The sequence below is a fragment of the Cheilinus undulatus genome, linkage group 12, assembly GCF_018320785.1.
Source record: "Cheilinus undulatus linkage group 12, ASM1832078v1, whole genome shotgun sequence".
Taxonomy (NCBI): domain Eukaryota; kingdom Metazoa; phylum Chordata; class Actinopteri; order Labriformes; family Labridae; genus Cheilinus; species Cheilinus undulatus.
The window spans coordinates 27,934,214-27,948,711 of record NC_054876.1 but is presented as its reverse complement, the minus strand read 5'-3'; the positions used below and the strand labels follow the sequence as shown (position 1 = coordinate 27,948,711).

At 40.0% G+C, this 14,498-nt stretch overlaps 1 protein-coding gene across 1 annotated transcript; it reads right to left on the bottom strand.

The window, feature by feature from the left end:
* Window positions 1-442: 442 nt before the first annotated feature.
* LOC121519243 (solute carrier family 22 member 4-like) lies at window positions 443-14,081 on the bottom strand. Its single transcript, XM_041802084.1, has 10 exons — window positions 13,674-14,081; window positions 10,700-10,803; window positions 10,474-10,628; window positions 7,155-7,326; window positions 6,312-6,438; window positions 3,704-3,804; window positions 3,342-3,556; window positions 2,587-2,769; window positions 915-1,050; window positions 443-518 (listed from the first exon to the last, which is right to left on the bottom strand). The coding sequence occupies exons 1-10, from the start codon at window positions 14,079-14,081 to the stop codon at window positions 443-445; spliced, it is 1,677 nt and encodes a 558-aa protein (XP_041658018.1).
* Window positions 14,082-14,498: the final 417 nt, after the last annotated feature.

Here is a 14,498-nt window from a genome sequence, read left to right as displayed (position 1 = left end):
TATAATTTAAATGATCATTAACCCTTTCGAGCAGGAATGCTTAAACAAAGGGGTATTTTAATTTTTTTTTTTTTTTTTTTTTTTTTTTTAAAGGAAATGCATACTATCAGTTTTTTCATATCTTTAAGCAAGTTACTCACATGCCCACTCAGTGGACTTGTCAACATCAATAGCAATATAAAAACCAGCTTCATATCTGGTACACTTACAAAGACTGCTCAGTAGAGGGCAACATAAGCTATAATGTAAAATAAAAACTATAGATTGGAGGAAGGCTTTTGATTTTGCTGTATGCTGTAGTGAAATCTTAGGATGAAAAGATTAATATGCTTTGAATAAAGTCTTTAAATGCATCATTTGTAAATTTCTTGCTGTCTGAATCCTGACAAACAACATAAATGACCAACCCACTCACAAAAAAGAAACCAAACAAACAAACAAACTACAGCTTTGACTCTTTACTCTGGAAATCAGCTGTGCTTTCTCCGTGTTCAGCTTCTTTCTCCTTTCCTCGTGTCCTGTTAAAATATCGGGAGGGCATTCAGTAACACAACATGAAGAGTGAAAGGGTAATATGCAAGTAACACAAAATTATAAAGTTAGAGTGACCAGTTTTTGCTGTTGATTGTCATTTGTTCGCCAAAATTCAGCTTTTTCAATCATTTCAGCATAAGTGCACCACGATGGCTATTTTATATGTGGGGTTGAAAAAAAACATCTTCCAGTAGAAGATTAATGTTTCATATGAGCTCTGTCTCCACCAGCATTTTAAAACTTGATAATAAATTTGACCTGTTGGTATTAAAGTAAGCCAAACACAAAACTGCCTTTTTGCAGTGACTTTGTTTTAACATTGTTTAATTGAACATTGTGGCCTGTAAACATGCAGTACATCACATGCTGTATGAACTCACCCGCATATCTGCTGCATCTGTGACACAGTCTCTGGCAAAGGCTTCTTAAATGTTTCTGGGACGAGGAGAGCTAGGAAGGCACCGGCCAAAGTGAGGCCTCCCATCAATATGTACGGGAGAGACTTGCTGTATCTCGCTGCATTGAGAAATTCAAAGTGAAAATGTCAACCTTTAGCACTTTTGGAGAAAACACAGTTGACCCAAGTGCAACGCAACAATATGAAATAATATGTGGGTAAAATGAACTACAAAAATGAAATACATAACACCAAAAAACAAAAATATTTAAATGCTTAGTTAATTATGTAGCTGCAGTAATTACACAGAACCCAATTCCAAAAAGGTGAGGTCGTTGTGCAAAATGTGAAGAAAACAGAAGGCAAATTTCAAACTCTTTTTAAGAAATATTCCATCGAATACAGCACAAAGATATTTAATGCTCAACTGACAAGTGTCATTGTTTTAAGCAATATACACTCATTCTGACTTGATTCCTGCAACACGTTCCAAAAAGCTGGGATGAGAACGGATTGGTAAATTGTTGAATGCTTGAAGAACCTTTGGAATATTCCACAGGTGAGTATGTTAATCTTGAACAGGTGCTAGGACTGTGATTGGGTCTCAAAGGAGCACAGTGAAAAGTTCAGTTGCTCACAATCAGCAATGGCACGAAGCTATAGTGAAATAATCCAACAGTTTATGCCCATTTACCATGATCCTCAATGTGCACTTGAAAAAGTATTCAGAGAATCTGGAGAAATCTCTGCATGTAAGGTGCAAGCCAGAAAACCAACACTGAATCAATCTGACCTCTTATTCCTTGGGCGACACTTCATTAAAAACCTGCTTCATTCTGTGATGGATATTTCAATGTGTGCTTTGGATGAACATGGTCATTAAACCCTGCACGCCACTGCAACTACAAATGATAATTTGGACTCTGAAATGCAAAATGAAAGCCACATGTAAACAGCATCCAGCAGCACTTCCAACTTGATCTGAGATGGACTGTCGTAAGATGGAAAAGTGTGCTGTGGTCTGATGAGCTCACATTTTTAATTGCTTTTGGAAATAATGGCAGTCAAGTCCTCTAGGATGTCACTGCTTATTTGAAGAAGACAACAGCGTGAGTTACAACAGCATGGCTCCACACTGAAAGTGTAGGTACTAGACTGGCCTGCATAAAGTCAGAGGTGTTTCCCATTGACAATATATGGTGCGTTATGAAGCGTAAAATACAACAGAAGTCCTGCAGTGTTGAGCAGCTTAAGATGTACATGAAGCAAGAGTGAAAAATAATTCCACTTTCAATGCTTCAATAATTAGTATCTTCAGTCCCAAGACGCTTATGAGTGATGTTAAAATGTGCTGTAACACAAGGAAAAACATGCTCCTGCCCCAGCTTTTTCGAATGTGTTGCAGACATCAATACAGAATGTGAATCAGATTTATCAGTTTGAGCTCTAGATACCCTCTCTCTGTGCCATACAGTTGAAAAGAGTTAAAACAGTATTTGCAAAAATGTTTATGTTTTCATTCATATTTTACACAACATCCATACTTGATTGGAACTGGGCTTTGTATGATCTGCGACACTTTGCATTAAAAATAATAAAGTAAAACAAAGAAAGATGGTACAGGCAGAATTATGAAAAGATAATTATGTACTCACAAAGATAAATGATGAAGGGGGAGACGATTGTTCCAATGCGAGCCGCCATTGAACAACAGCCCATCGCTGTATTCCTGATAAAAGTGGGAAAGTGCTCCGATGTGACGGAATACACAATACAAAAAGCAGCTGTCAAACCAAACTTCCCCAGCATCTCAAGAAACACAGATACAGCTGGCAGACCTGAAAAATGTGATGAAATTATTTTAAAAGCCCAGCATTGAGAAAGGTAAAAGTGACAACTTTCAAAATTTTAAATAACCATCTCACGTAATATATTTTGCTACATATCTGTAGGCCAGGCAGCCCACTGAATTATCTAATATGAAATATATTACAATTTAAAACAATTTCAGGGACTTAAACGACATTTTTTTACAGGCATTTAAGAATGAGATTTGTAATCCCACAACATTTCATCTACCATCACCATTAAGGTAAACCTGAGTTAGATATTCCAGCATGTACTGAATGGATTATCAATTAAAACGTCTAAAAAATTATTTAATCTTGCTGAAATCTTTACTTGACAACCTTTGTTGATTTCTTCCTAATCATAAAATGTACCTAATTCAACAGCATATGCTTTGTGAGCTATTGTAAGTTTTTCTTATTTTTAAAACCGGCTGACAAACATAGAGGCTCACTAATGTGATTTATGAAAAAAAAAACCTCCTGAAAAGTGGAGCTATAACATTTCTGCCAAGCAATGACAATATGCTTTTCATTGCTTTGAATATGAATCTCAGACTTACCTATGGGGATAAGGTTAACACAGAGGATCATAATGCCTCCAAGGAACAGTGTAGAGGACTGACAGAAGCGCCTGGGGCAAAACTTGAGCAAGAGAAGAGCCAGAATATAAGCTGGTACCTCGGTCAAAGCAGAGAAGAAGCAGTTTAAATAAGGGTCGCCATGCAGGTTTGAAGTGTTGAGGCTGATAGCGAAGTAACTGATGGTGATGATGATCCTGCAAAGACATTTAAAACAAGACATTTTAGAAAACCAGAATAGGAGGCATTACAACAAAACAGTCACAATCATCACAAAAATAGTTCCTGAGCTGTGAATAGAGGCACTGAAATAGGCCATCAGAATGAGGAGACTTTAGACTTACCACAGAATTGAACACAGTAATGTCAGAGAAAACATATTGCAGTTGCGCAGGATAACTAAAACGTTGTATTTCTTCTCTTTTATAGCCAGTGCGTCTTCAATCTGCAGAAAACAAGAATTGTGGAAATGATTTTACCTGAAAAGGCCAAATCTAATCATGTGCGAATGCACACATTTGATCTGCAAGTTGAGAGGGTCAGTGCTAATTCTTGCAGCAGTTAATTTCGTCAACTAAAACTATGACTAAATGTTCATAGACAGGCTTTTATCCATGAGAGGGATTAGACTAAAGGCCAGCTCAGACTACAAGAATTCAGCCAGGCTTTGGCCTGACTGCAATGCTGCAGATCATTGTCGAAACTCAGAGCCAGCCTTAAGACAACTAAAAATACTGTGGATCTTTAATGACAAAAACTGACAAAAAAGGATGTTTAGTTTTCATCAAGATTACTAAAACTACACAAAATTGTAATTTAGTTTCGTTGGACGTTCAAAATCCATAATATTACTTTACCGTGGGTAAATCTGCCAAAATTCAATGCATCTGTGTCTATTCTGCCTCAGCTGTAGAAAACAGGAACCTGAGGTTGGCAGAGTGCAAAGAACACACTACCATGATTTGGTACCAGATTCAGGCAAGAATAAATGCTTGGACTAAAAGTTACAACTAAAATGATAGGACTTTTTATGGACTAAAACTGGACTAAAATGTTTTTTGAGTCTTTCTCGACTAAAACCAAAAGGAATTTAATGTTAAGACTATGACTGAGACTAAAACTAAAAATAGCTGTCAAAATGAACACAAATTTATTTAAATACCAATAATTATTAAATATTAAATACTATTATTGTTTAAATCTTAAATCTCAGACTGAATTTTTGCTTCTTTTGTGGATATTATACCCTGTTCTTGTTTCCAGAGTGGTGCCTCGTTTTTAATCAATCTTGATTAATAATCCTATGTATAATAATGATTATCATAATCATAAGCAATACAAATTATAACCAAAACCTAGCATTAAAATCCCAATACTCATATTCATCTAGGTTAGGTTTTGGGACATACTTTTTTTGCTACAGGCATCCCCTTTAAAGGGCAGGGATTATTTTGTGTCAATAGGTAACTTTAAATCTGAGCAGACCAAATTACATGTGGAGTCCCCCAAGGCTCCATCCTGGGGCCTCTTCTCTTTAACATCTACATGCTTCCATGCTGAGATCATAAAAAACAACAAAATAAATTAATTTTGGAAAATAAGAGAAAAATGTCATTTGCTTAATAATGTGGAAAGCGGTGTATTTTCATCTTTTGTGGTTTTTATTTGCTGATTCTATCACTTTTTAAATTTTTTATTTAAAGTGTTTCTATTGTTTCTTTTTCCCTTTGTCATTGCATTTAAATGTCTTGTGTGAAGCTCTTTAAATTGCCTTGTTGCTGAAATGTGCTACACAAATAAACTTGCCTTGCCTACATGCCTCTTCTGCTTGTCCCCTCACAATGCAACAGAAATGTTATTTTCCATGTCCTCCAAATTGACAGTGGATGTCTGTTATTTTTTCCTTCATTTCAGAGTGAACCTATATGAAACTAGAGAAGCACTCATAGAGCGCAGACCTTCGCCATTAGTCCTATCTCCTAATAGTAAAGAATCCTTTAAAAAATTCCTGGATCCAGACAGTGATCCAGATCACTCCCCAAATCTAATCAGTTCTTCCTTATGCCATTTCCTGAAAATTTCATCAAAATCCGTCCATGACTTTTTGAGTTATGTTGCTTACAAACTAACAAACTAACAAACAAACCCTGCCAATCACATAACCTCCTTGGCGGAGGCAATGAAAGCGATTCTTTATCTGCTTCTATCTCAAATTACAAACCCCAGTTCAGTAAGCGGTTTATGGCACTCAACCTCTTGTTAAACTGGCAGCTGTTGTTGAGTCCTGTAAAGTTCTGTTGATTTTAAATTAGTCTGAGATGGTGTGCAACATTCAGATAGTAAGCCAATAGTCAGTTGCTATATTTATGTTGATTATTAGGTGTATTCAAAATTGAGTAAGTGCTATGTTACTACATCCATTACTGACAGCTTGATAGCTGTTTCTGTGATGGGTCAACCAGTAATAGGCCACGTGATGAGCTGATTGTGTGAATTGTGCAAGCAAATTCCTCCAGGGTATGTGTTTTTTCACATACTGTCCAGATGAAACGGACTGAGGGGCCATCATGTTTTGGAACATGATGAAAGCACCCAAAATTTTTATCTTTATTCTTTTATGCCAGTTAAGATGCCACCACTGGTCTGAGATTGGCCACACCCAGGAAGGAGCATTTTTTTGTTTTCTCTTGTCTCACATTATGCTAGAAGTCCAGGGCCTGTTTAGTAAAGTTGCTGTCTTGGGGGCTTGTGGACGCTGTAAACGAATGGTTTCAAAGTGTGTTTAACCTTTTCTTCTTGGAGTATTTTTATCTCTTGCTTTCCTCTTGACTACAAAACAAGCTTTTACAGCTTTATTTACTTCAAACGTGTGCATGTGCACTGTGAACTGAGTGACACATCAAGTTAATCTTTATGACGTTCTAATCATAAAGAAATAGGTGATAGTTTTACCTCTGCGGTGGTGAAAATGTCCTCTGGGGCCTCTACATTATTTCTCCTGGCAGCATCCCGCAGTATTGCCTCAGCTTCCTTCACTCTTCCCTGATAAAAGAGCCAGCGAGGGGACTCTGGTACAATCCTACACATTTTGTTAAAAAAAAAAAACCCACAGAGAACAATATCAAAGAGTATCTACGGAGAAGGAGGAATAAAACCAGATGTATTTTAAAGGGCCAAGATATAGTGCATTCAGAAAGTATTTTGACCCCTGTCACTTTTTCAGTTTTGTTGCAGCCTGATTCTACAGTCAAAAACTTTTTCTACTGGAGTTTGCAAAAAACTACACGTGAAATCACTTTTCATGTGTTTTGCACTGAGGAGAGGCTCCTATCAAGCCATGCTGTCATTAACCTGGATCAGTGAAGGGTTTGTCCTTCTGAAACTTTGTCACATCTCCACACAGGAACTCTGGAGCTCAATGTGACCATCAGGTTCTTGGTCACCTCTCTTACTAAGGCTTTCACTGCACAACTCTAATTTAATTTGTTTACTCAAATTATTTTACCAAGCAGTAATAAATTAAGTTGGATGATGTGAAAAAGTTTGTCTTCAGGGGTTTCTCCAGTGTTTGCCAAAGAACAGTACTGAAAATCTCCCATGTGAATCCAAAATTCTCTTTTTTTTCCCAATCCCAAACCACAAGCCTACCAAACTGCTACCGAGAAACATTGTCAAAATTGTCATATATTGGTTATGGTTAGGTGGAAAAAGTACTTTCAAAGTTCCAGGGGAACATCTAAGTGAATGCTGGAGTATGACAGAGAATGGTTCAATAAAATATTTGAAAATTCTTACCACCAAAGAGGAAGATAGATCAGACTGGAGGCAGCCATGGGAATCAGCAGCATCCGCCAATCCCGAAGGAGGTAAGCTATACCTGGGGCTAACATGTACCCCAAAGCAGAGGTCATAAAAACCCCAAGAGAGCAGAAGACCACTCTAGCTTTTGGGCTCAGAATTTCAGAACCTGAATGAGAAATGAATAATGAGAAAATGAACCAAGATGCATGTATCATCTTCCAGCGCATTAACATCCAAACAAATACCTTTGAGAGATAGCAAATATTTTGTGGAATAAAATTTGAAGTAACCCTGGTACAAACCCTTGCTTCAAAATAGTTTTTGTGTTTTGTAAATGTAAATAGAAACAGAATAGATCCATCCAATTTTCTACACTGTTTTTCATGTTCAGGGTCATAGGGGCTGGAGCCTATCCCAGTTGCCACTGGGTAAGACTGATTCGCATAATTCACCCTGGAGTGGTCGACAGTTAATCCAGTCAATTGCAGGGTTGACATACAGAGATAAACAACTACACCTATGGCCAATTTAGAGCCAACGATTAACCAAATGACCAAGAGGAAGCCAGAGTACATGCACGCACAGGGAGGACATGCAAAGTCCACACAGAAAGGCTCTGAAAAGTGAACCAGAGTCTAGTCTAGTCTAATCAAGTACCTGTACTCTTTAACTGTGAAGCCATGCTGTTGTTACTTGTACAGTATGTGATTTGGCATTATATTGAAATGAGTGGGGGATTCCCTGATAATTCATCACCCTGATGTGGTTTTGAGTACATAATATCAACAGGAAAAATGTTGCTCCAGAACTTTTAACTTCTCAGTGTTAATAGTGCCTGGGACAGCGTTGTTTTGGCCCAAGAGGCTTGCATTTCCAATGCTTCAGCTTCCTCACTAAGCAAGATAAAAGCCTCCACAGGAAGATCTACAGTCTCCACAAGGATCACAGCATCATCAGCAAAGTCACCAAAGGACCCCAAAGAACGAAAGACACTCCACAGTTTGCTGCCCCTATTACCTGCCCCATGATCCAGTCCATACAGGTACTAAAGAATGTGGGGGCTAACGCACCACTGCTTCACCCCAGAATCAACTGGGAAGAAGTCAGAGGTGGAGACACCACAGTTCAGAGCACTCTCTGTACCAGAATATGGGGCAGACATCAGCTGGATGAACCAATGTGTGATCCAGCAACGCTCCTCCAGAATGTATCTCTAAACATCTAGTCAAACGCTTTCCGAAAATCAACATAGGATGCAGTCTGCTGAGGGCCCCTTAGGTGTAAAGCCTGACTGTTCTGGCTGCTGGTGTTGGAGCAGCAGATCATGGATCCTGCAGTATGAGTGCAAGGACCTTGCCCAGCACTGAGAGAAGTCTCCTGTAGTTGTTACACTCTCACACATCGCCCTTTCTCTTCAAGATCAGGACAACAATGCCACTCTTCCAGTCAGTAGGGATGGTGCCTGTTCTCCATACAAAGCAGGTGAGAGCATGCAACCACAGGAGGAAGGTTTTACTGAGCGTCTCAGCCTGGATCCTGCATACACCTGGTGCTTTCCTGGCCTTCAGTTTGTTCACCGCCTATCAAGCCCTCGACAGTTGGTGGATCACAGCTTACAGGTGGGTTTTCACTCACTGCTTCGGTGGCATCCATTTAGAGCTCTAGACTGGGAAGACCTACCTGAAACAACTCCTAAAGTAGCCTGACCATCATTCCTTAATATCTGACTCCTCTGTCAGGATCATGCCATCAGGTGCCTTTACAGCAGAGCAGTGTGGAGAGGATGCAGCTGCCTTGAGGCTCTGTAAGCCAGGTGAGCATTACTTGTGCCTTGGTAGCCCTCTACATCTCACACAAGGCACAAACCCTGGCTTCTGCATCTCTCCACATCACTCTTGCAGCCTCACGCCTCAGTCTCCTGCTCTATTCGGTTTTGCAATCAAGTTTTGCCCTGTGACTCTCCTCAGTGATATCCTCAGAGATGAGGCCCCCCTCCTCTGTAACCTTGGGAGGTATTCAATGGCAACAGACAGGGTTCCTGACTTGAAATCTGCCCAGAGAGACTCAGGATCTCGAGAACCATTTTGCGTTTTAAGAGTGGCCATGAGCCCAGCTGCATACATCTGTGCAATGTCTGGCTCCCTAAGGCAACCAAAATCCAATCTGATTTGACCCGAGTCAGCCTTCCTGGGCACCTCAGCTGCAATTTCAGGGTTGCAACCAGAAGTCAGTGGTCACTACTAAAGAACTGGGTACACTTGAAAACCCTGCAGTTCATGAGTAGCCCCCAGCATCTGAAGCCCAATAAATGGGTCTGTCTGGCATGCAGTAAATACTAATTGACAGGTCTCACATCCAATATTAAAGTGGACAGTTGGCTTGCAGTTGCCAGCGCCACCCCCCCAGCATGCTGTCCAGCTGGACCAGTACTTGCCACAGACAAGGCAGCAACGGCAATCCTAAGACTTGCCAGTTCCCTGAACATTGCAGGAATGTGAGGCCTTGTCCACACGGAGACGAAAATGATACATTTCCGTTTCGTTTTGAAAAAAATTCCATAAACACGGGATCATTTCAGGAAATTTGCACATTAGCACGGAACCACTGAAAACGACTGTGGCACTTGAATGCTGCCGTGGAAATGCTCCAAAGGAGAGCAGAAGATTACAAAAAACTGCCACAAACTTTCTCCTAGTTGCCCTTCTGGTTTTTCACCACAGTGGATTTAAGAACATCTGGTGTATGCTGCTCTCGGTGGTGCTAAAGGAGCATCAGATTTTGTTGTAAAAGCCATAATAAGCTCAGTAGCTTCTGCAGCACAAACACAACCATGTAATCCACCATTGTTGTTTTGGTTTGACTGCACATGCGGCATAAGTGGGCTATGCTATGTGTGACTTAATCGTTTCAAGAAAGATGCAGTTGGCTGTCCACACTGAGGCAAAACGGTAAGCATATACAGATTTGTTCACTCCAGGACCCGGTTTCAAAAAGTAGCGTTTACGGCCTCCCAAAACACTGTTTCTGTGTGGATGAAACGCCAATATGACAAAATACTTTTGCGTATACTCCTGAATTCATCTCCATGTGGACGGGGCCTGATAGTCCACCTACAAAGAAGTCACATTCCAGGTGCGGACCTGGAAAAGTCTGCCTCAAGTTGAGCCACATCAGTTGCGTGGCCAAAGACGCCAGCCTCCTCCAGATGCCTTACAACTGCCGTAACCCTGTTTTACCAGCCACCTCAAAAAAATAAACATTACATTCAAATATGTTAAAGGGTATCATAATTATTGCCTTCTCTAAGACTTACCCAGAACAAATGCAATGGTGTAGTTCGAGACTCCTCCCCCACCAACGAAGAAGAAAATAAAGGTAAAGATCTCCCAACTCGGTGAGAATATTTGTGCTGTGATTGAAACGGTCTGAAGAGCCATCATGAGAAAGAGTGCTGGTCTCCTTCCATACCTATGTAAGAAATACAGTTAGAGCCAAAACTGAAAGTTAAAATTTCAGACTTTGCTCTCAGCAGAACCCACCTGTCTGATATCTGGCCTGATATAAATGCTCCAACCAGTACACCAACATATTGGATAGAGGTAGCCAGTGGAGCTTTGTATGCATTGTCACACACCAAGTCCCACTGCAAGATGGAAACATTTTCTCATTATTCAGTTATCAGCTTTAATCAATATTAGCAACATGGTCTTATTAGACACAGCAAACCCCTCTCTGGTCTCTTTGATGTCTGGCACAATTTAATCCTTACCATTGGTGTTATTCCTTCATCTGCCAAATCAGCAGCAACGACTCCTATACTTAAGAATCTTTCCTCCCACCCTTCTCCCTCAGTAAATGTTTACAAGAAATCAAATCCTCGTTTTCATACAACTTCCTCAGACTCTCCAGTGATAAATTTGAATTTCTTCTCATTGGCACTTAATGAGTCTTTAGCAAAATCTGTGGATCAGTTGTTGATGTGTCCTTGGGCAAGACACTTGACCTTAATTTGCTCCAACTGCTTCGTTGGTAGTGTGTAAATGTGTATGGATGCATATGAATAGGATTAACTAATACTAGTGGACAATATCCTTATCAAGCCCCCCACCACCACCACTGTTTGAATTGGGAGTGAATGGGTATACCGTAAGTGAACTGCGGTGCAATTGTGTCACAGTGCCAGTTATGTCTTCTTTTAGAATATTAAGTTGTGTCAAATTTTTATTTGCATGATTTTGTGTGGTTTTAATTGAGTGGTTTTATTTGCAATTTTAATCACTGATGTGTGTTTTTAGTTTTACTGGTTTTAGTATCAACTTTTAGTGAGACACAACTGATTAACACAGCTGGGACTGATTGGACTGCGTACCCACCACTGATTGGACAGAAGGACACTGGGCTGATTTTAAAAGACGCACAGGTGTGACAAACAAGAGAGTAGACAGTGAGAGCAGAACGAACACACAGAAAGACAAAGGAAGACGAGTCAGAGGAAGACGGGGATGAAACAGAGGGAGCTGGGCGTGGATGTGTAGCTGGAGGAACAGAGACTGTGACAACGCGCTATCAGAGCTAAGTAAAGGAGAGTGTCCAGTCTTCTGCTGATTGAGTGTATGTGTGTGAATTGTGCAGTGTGAAGTGGGGTCACTGATGACAGCTTCCTTCCTGTAGCTACCGATATGAGTTGGGAGGATGCTCAGCGGACTGGGGCCGGAATGCACTGAGGCAGAAGTTGATGACCACAGGGAGCGTCAAGATGCGAGGTGACTGGATACAATGCTCAAAACAGCTAAGCTAATGCAGAGGGCTACTCATAGCTACGCCGTCAAAGCAACGCAGAAGCATAAACTAGAAAAGCACTTGGAGAGCACAGACCTCCACCATCAGCCCTATCTCCCAATAGTGAAGAATCCTTTATAAAAATTCCTGGATCCGTCCCCATGTGCTCCCCACCACAGCAATCACCGATTACTCCCTCCCCCGTGGGGTGGAAACACAGTGAGGCAAAGCATTGGCTTCGCTATGGTTGGATTGTCATGGCGAAAGCATTGCCTGCTGGTGCCAACAGATGCACTGACAGTCTCACCCATGGTCTCACTGGACTACTGGAAGTCATGGCAGAGGGTGAATATTCCTCTATTCCTCCCAGTATTGTGAGTATTCTCGCTACAATCCGCTGTCTTTCTCTCTGTTATGCTCCAACTTGTCTCCTCGACCAGGCGTGTGTCTTTCAAACTCTATAAACTGATTAGATTTTGGGAGTGATCTGGATCACTGTCTGGATCCAGGAATTTTTTAAAGGATTCTTAACTATTGGCAGATAGGGCTAATGGCGGAGGTCTGCATTGTTACCACTTTACACCAGGAGATGGCAGACATGAGTAACTTCAATCCCAGCAGCATTTTGGGTGCGTTTCTATTCAAAGTTTTGGAGTTTATAGAGTTTGAAAGACACACGCCCGGTCGAGGAGCCGAGTCGGAACGTAACAGAGAGAAAGACAGCGAATTGCACTCTCCAAGTGTTTTTCTAGTTGTGTCTGTTATGATGAGGTTGGTTTGCCTTATCTTGAAGAGAGCCAAAACAGTGATTTATTTATTAGGGCTGTCAGCATTAATGGTGATGCTATTAGATCATATTAATTAATTGACTTAATCACATTAACTACCTGCTTTATTGTAACTGTTGGCACAATTTGATTGAGTCACTGCAACATTTCCTTGTAGCCACGGTGATGTAAAATAAATATATCTAGCTCAGTGGACAAATCAACAGTCATCTGAGCCATAATGAGTTCCCTATTCTGTGATTAAGTTCATGTCCTAACTTTCTATCTACCTTAAGTTTGTTTTCCCTCAAAATAAAAGCAGGTCTTTTATCCAGCAGGAAGCCAATTACTCTAAGTTCAAAAATCCAGAGTGAAACAAAATCAGTTTTTAAGGCAAACAGTGAAATCTGAATGTGATAGAGATAGAAACTAAAATGGAAACTCTTAGATCAATCATGATAAGAATATTTTTCATAGATTAACAGTCCAATTGAAAATACATATTTTTAGGCATTAATTACATTATATGTTTGAAGTGTAATCTCAGATGCTACATGCCTCCCTCAGCTGATTGTCACTTCTTAAAATCCTTTGAGCTTTTTCTGAAGTTGGTCAAACTTTTCCGTCAGTTCCCTCAAACACACTCTTAAATCAGAGTTCATCCCTCTTTTGCATAGTTTAGGGCTTTTATTTCTGAGCACTGTGATTTCCATTGTCCTTTTTTTGATGACTTATTATTGTCATACGGTGTAAGTTCAAAATTGTTTGTTCCCTACTCTAATTAGATAACACATTAATTATAATTTTAAAAAAGTTTGGTTTCAAATATGTCTTGATCTCATATGAGGCTTGTTAAGCTCCTCAGTGGCTCTGCTAAGTGTTTTTTAGCTTGAATAAATTTACTATAAGCTCTGAAATATCTAATTATTGTAAAAATGCCCAAGAGAAGAAAGTTGCTGACTCTCACCTCTGTGACGATGGTTGACTGGTACGTTTCTTTGCTGTAAATCCATCCATTTAGACAACTCTCTAAAGGTATTTCGCTCACATTTACATCCACATTTGGGATGATTCCATTTTGAGAGTAGTCTCTGACAATCTCCAGGTTAAGCCTCGAGCAGGAGCGTCGCTTTTCAATGCCGTTGACAGTCTCCAGAGGGATAGTCACATTTCTCCACATCTCATTAATGCTGTTGTTTGCAGGGATATAGCACTCATGAGGCGGGGTATCGGCCACAAATACTATATAGACTCCAACTAATCCGTTGGGGAAAATGCTGATGGCCAGTGCCAAAAAAATCCTCATCTGAAAGGGTCCCCAAGCCCCAAGGAATGATGTGATGCTGTCATAGTCTCGAATCTTTAAGTTTCCCATTATCTCACCAAAATCCTTGTTACTCAAAAAAAAAAAAAAAAAAAAAAAAGAGAAGGGCTCTAAAGAAGTAACTTCCCCAGTATTTAAAGGCACAAGAGAAAATGTTGTCTACAGCTCAGGCTGGCATTTGATCCAAGGGTGAGATAAAAGCTAAGTTATAAATTCCAGCTTCATTAGACCTGGGAGGTTACACAGTTACCTACAGAATTCCAAGAAACTCAGTCTCTTTAAGCATAATTTCTTATTTCAAATTAAAGCATTCACATATAGATGTGGATTAGGATGTTTTCCTTAAACTTAAGCAATAAGGTTATTGTTTTAGTTGCATAAATTGTGATGTAAGGCTGCATAATTGAAGGAATTCTTAGAAATGACGTTAATAATTTTCAAATACAAGTAAATCATTAATTTTCGGAG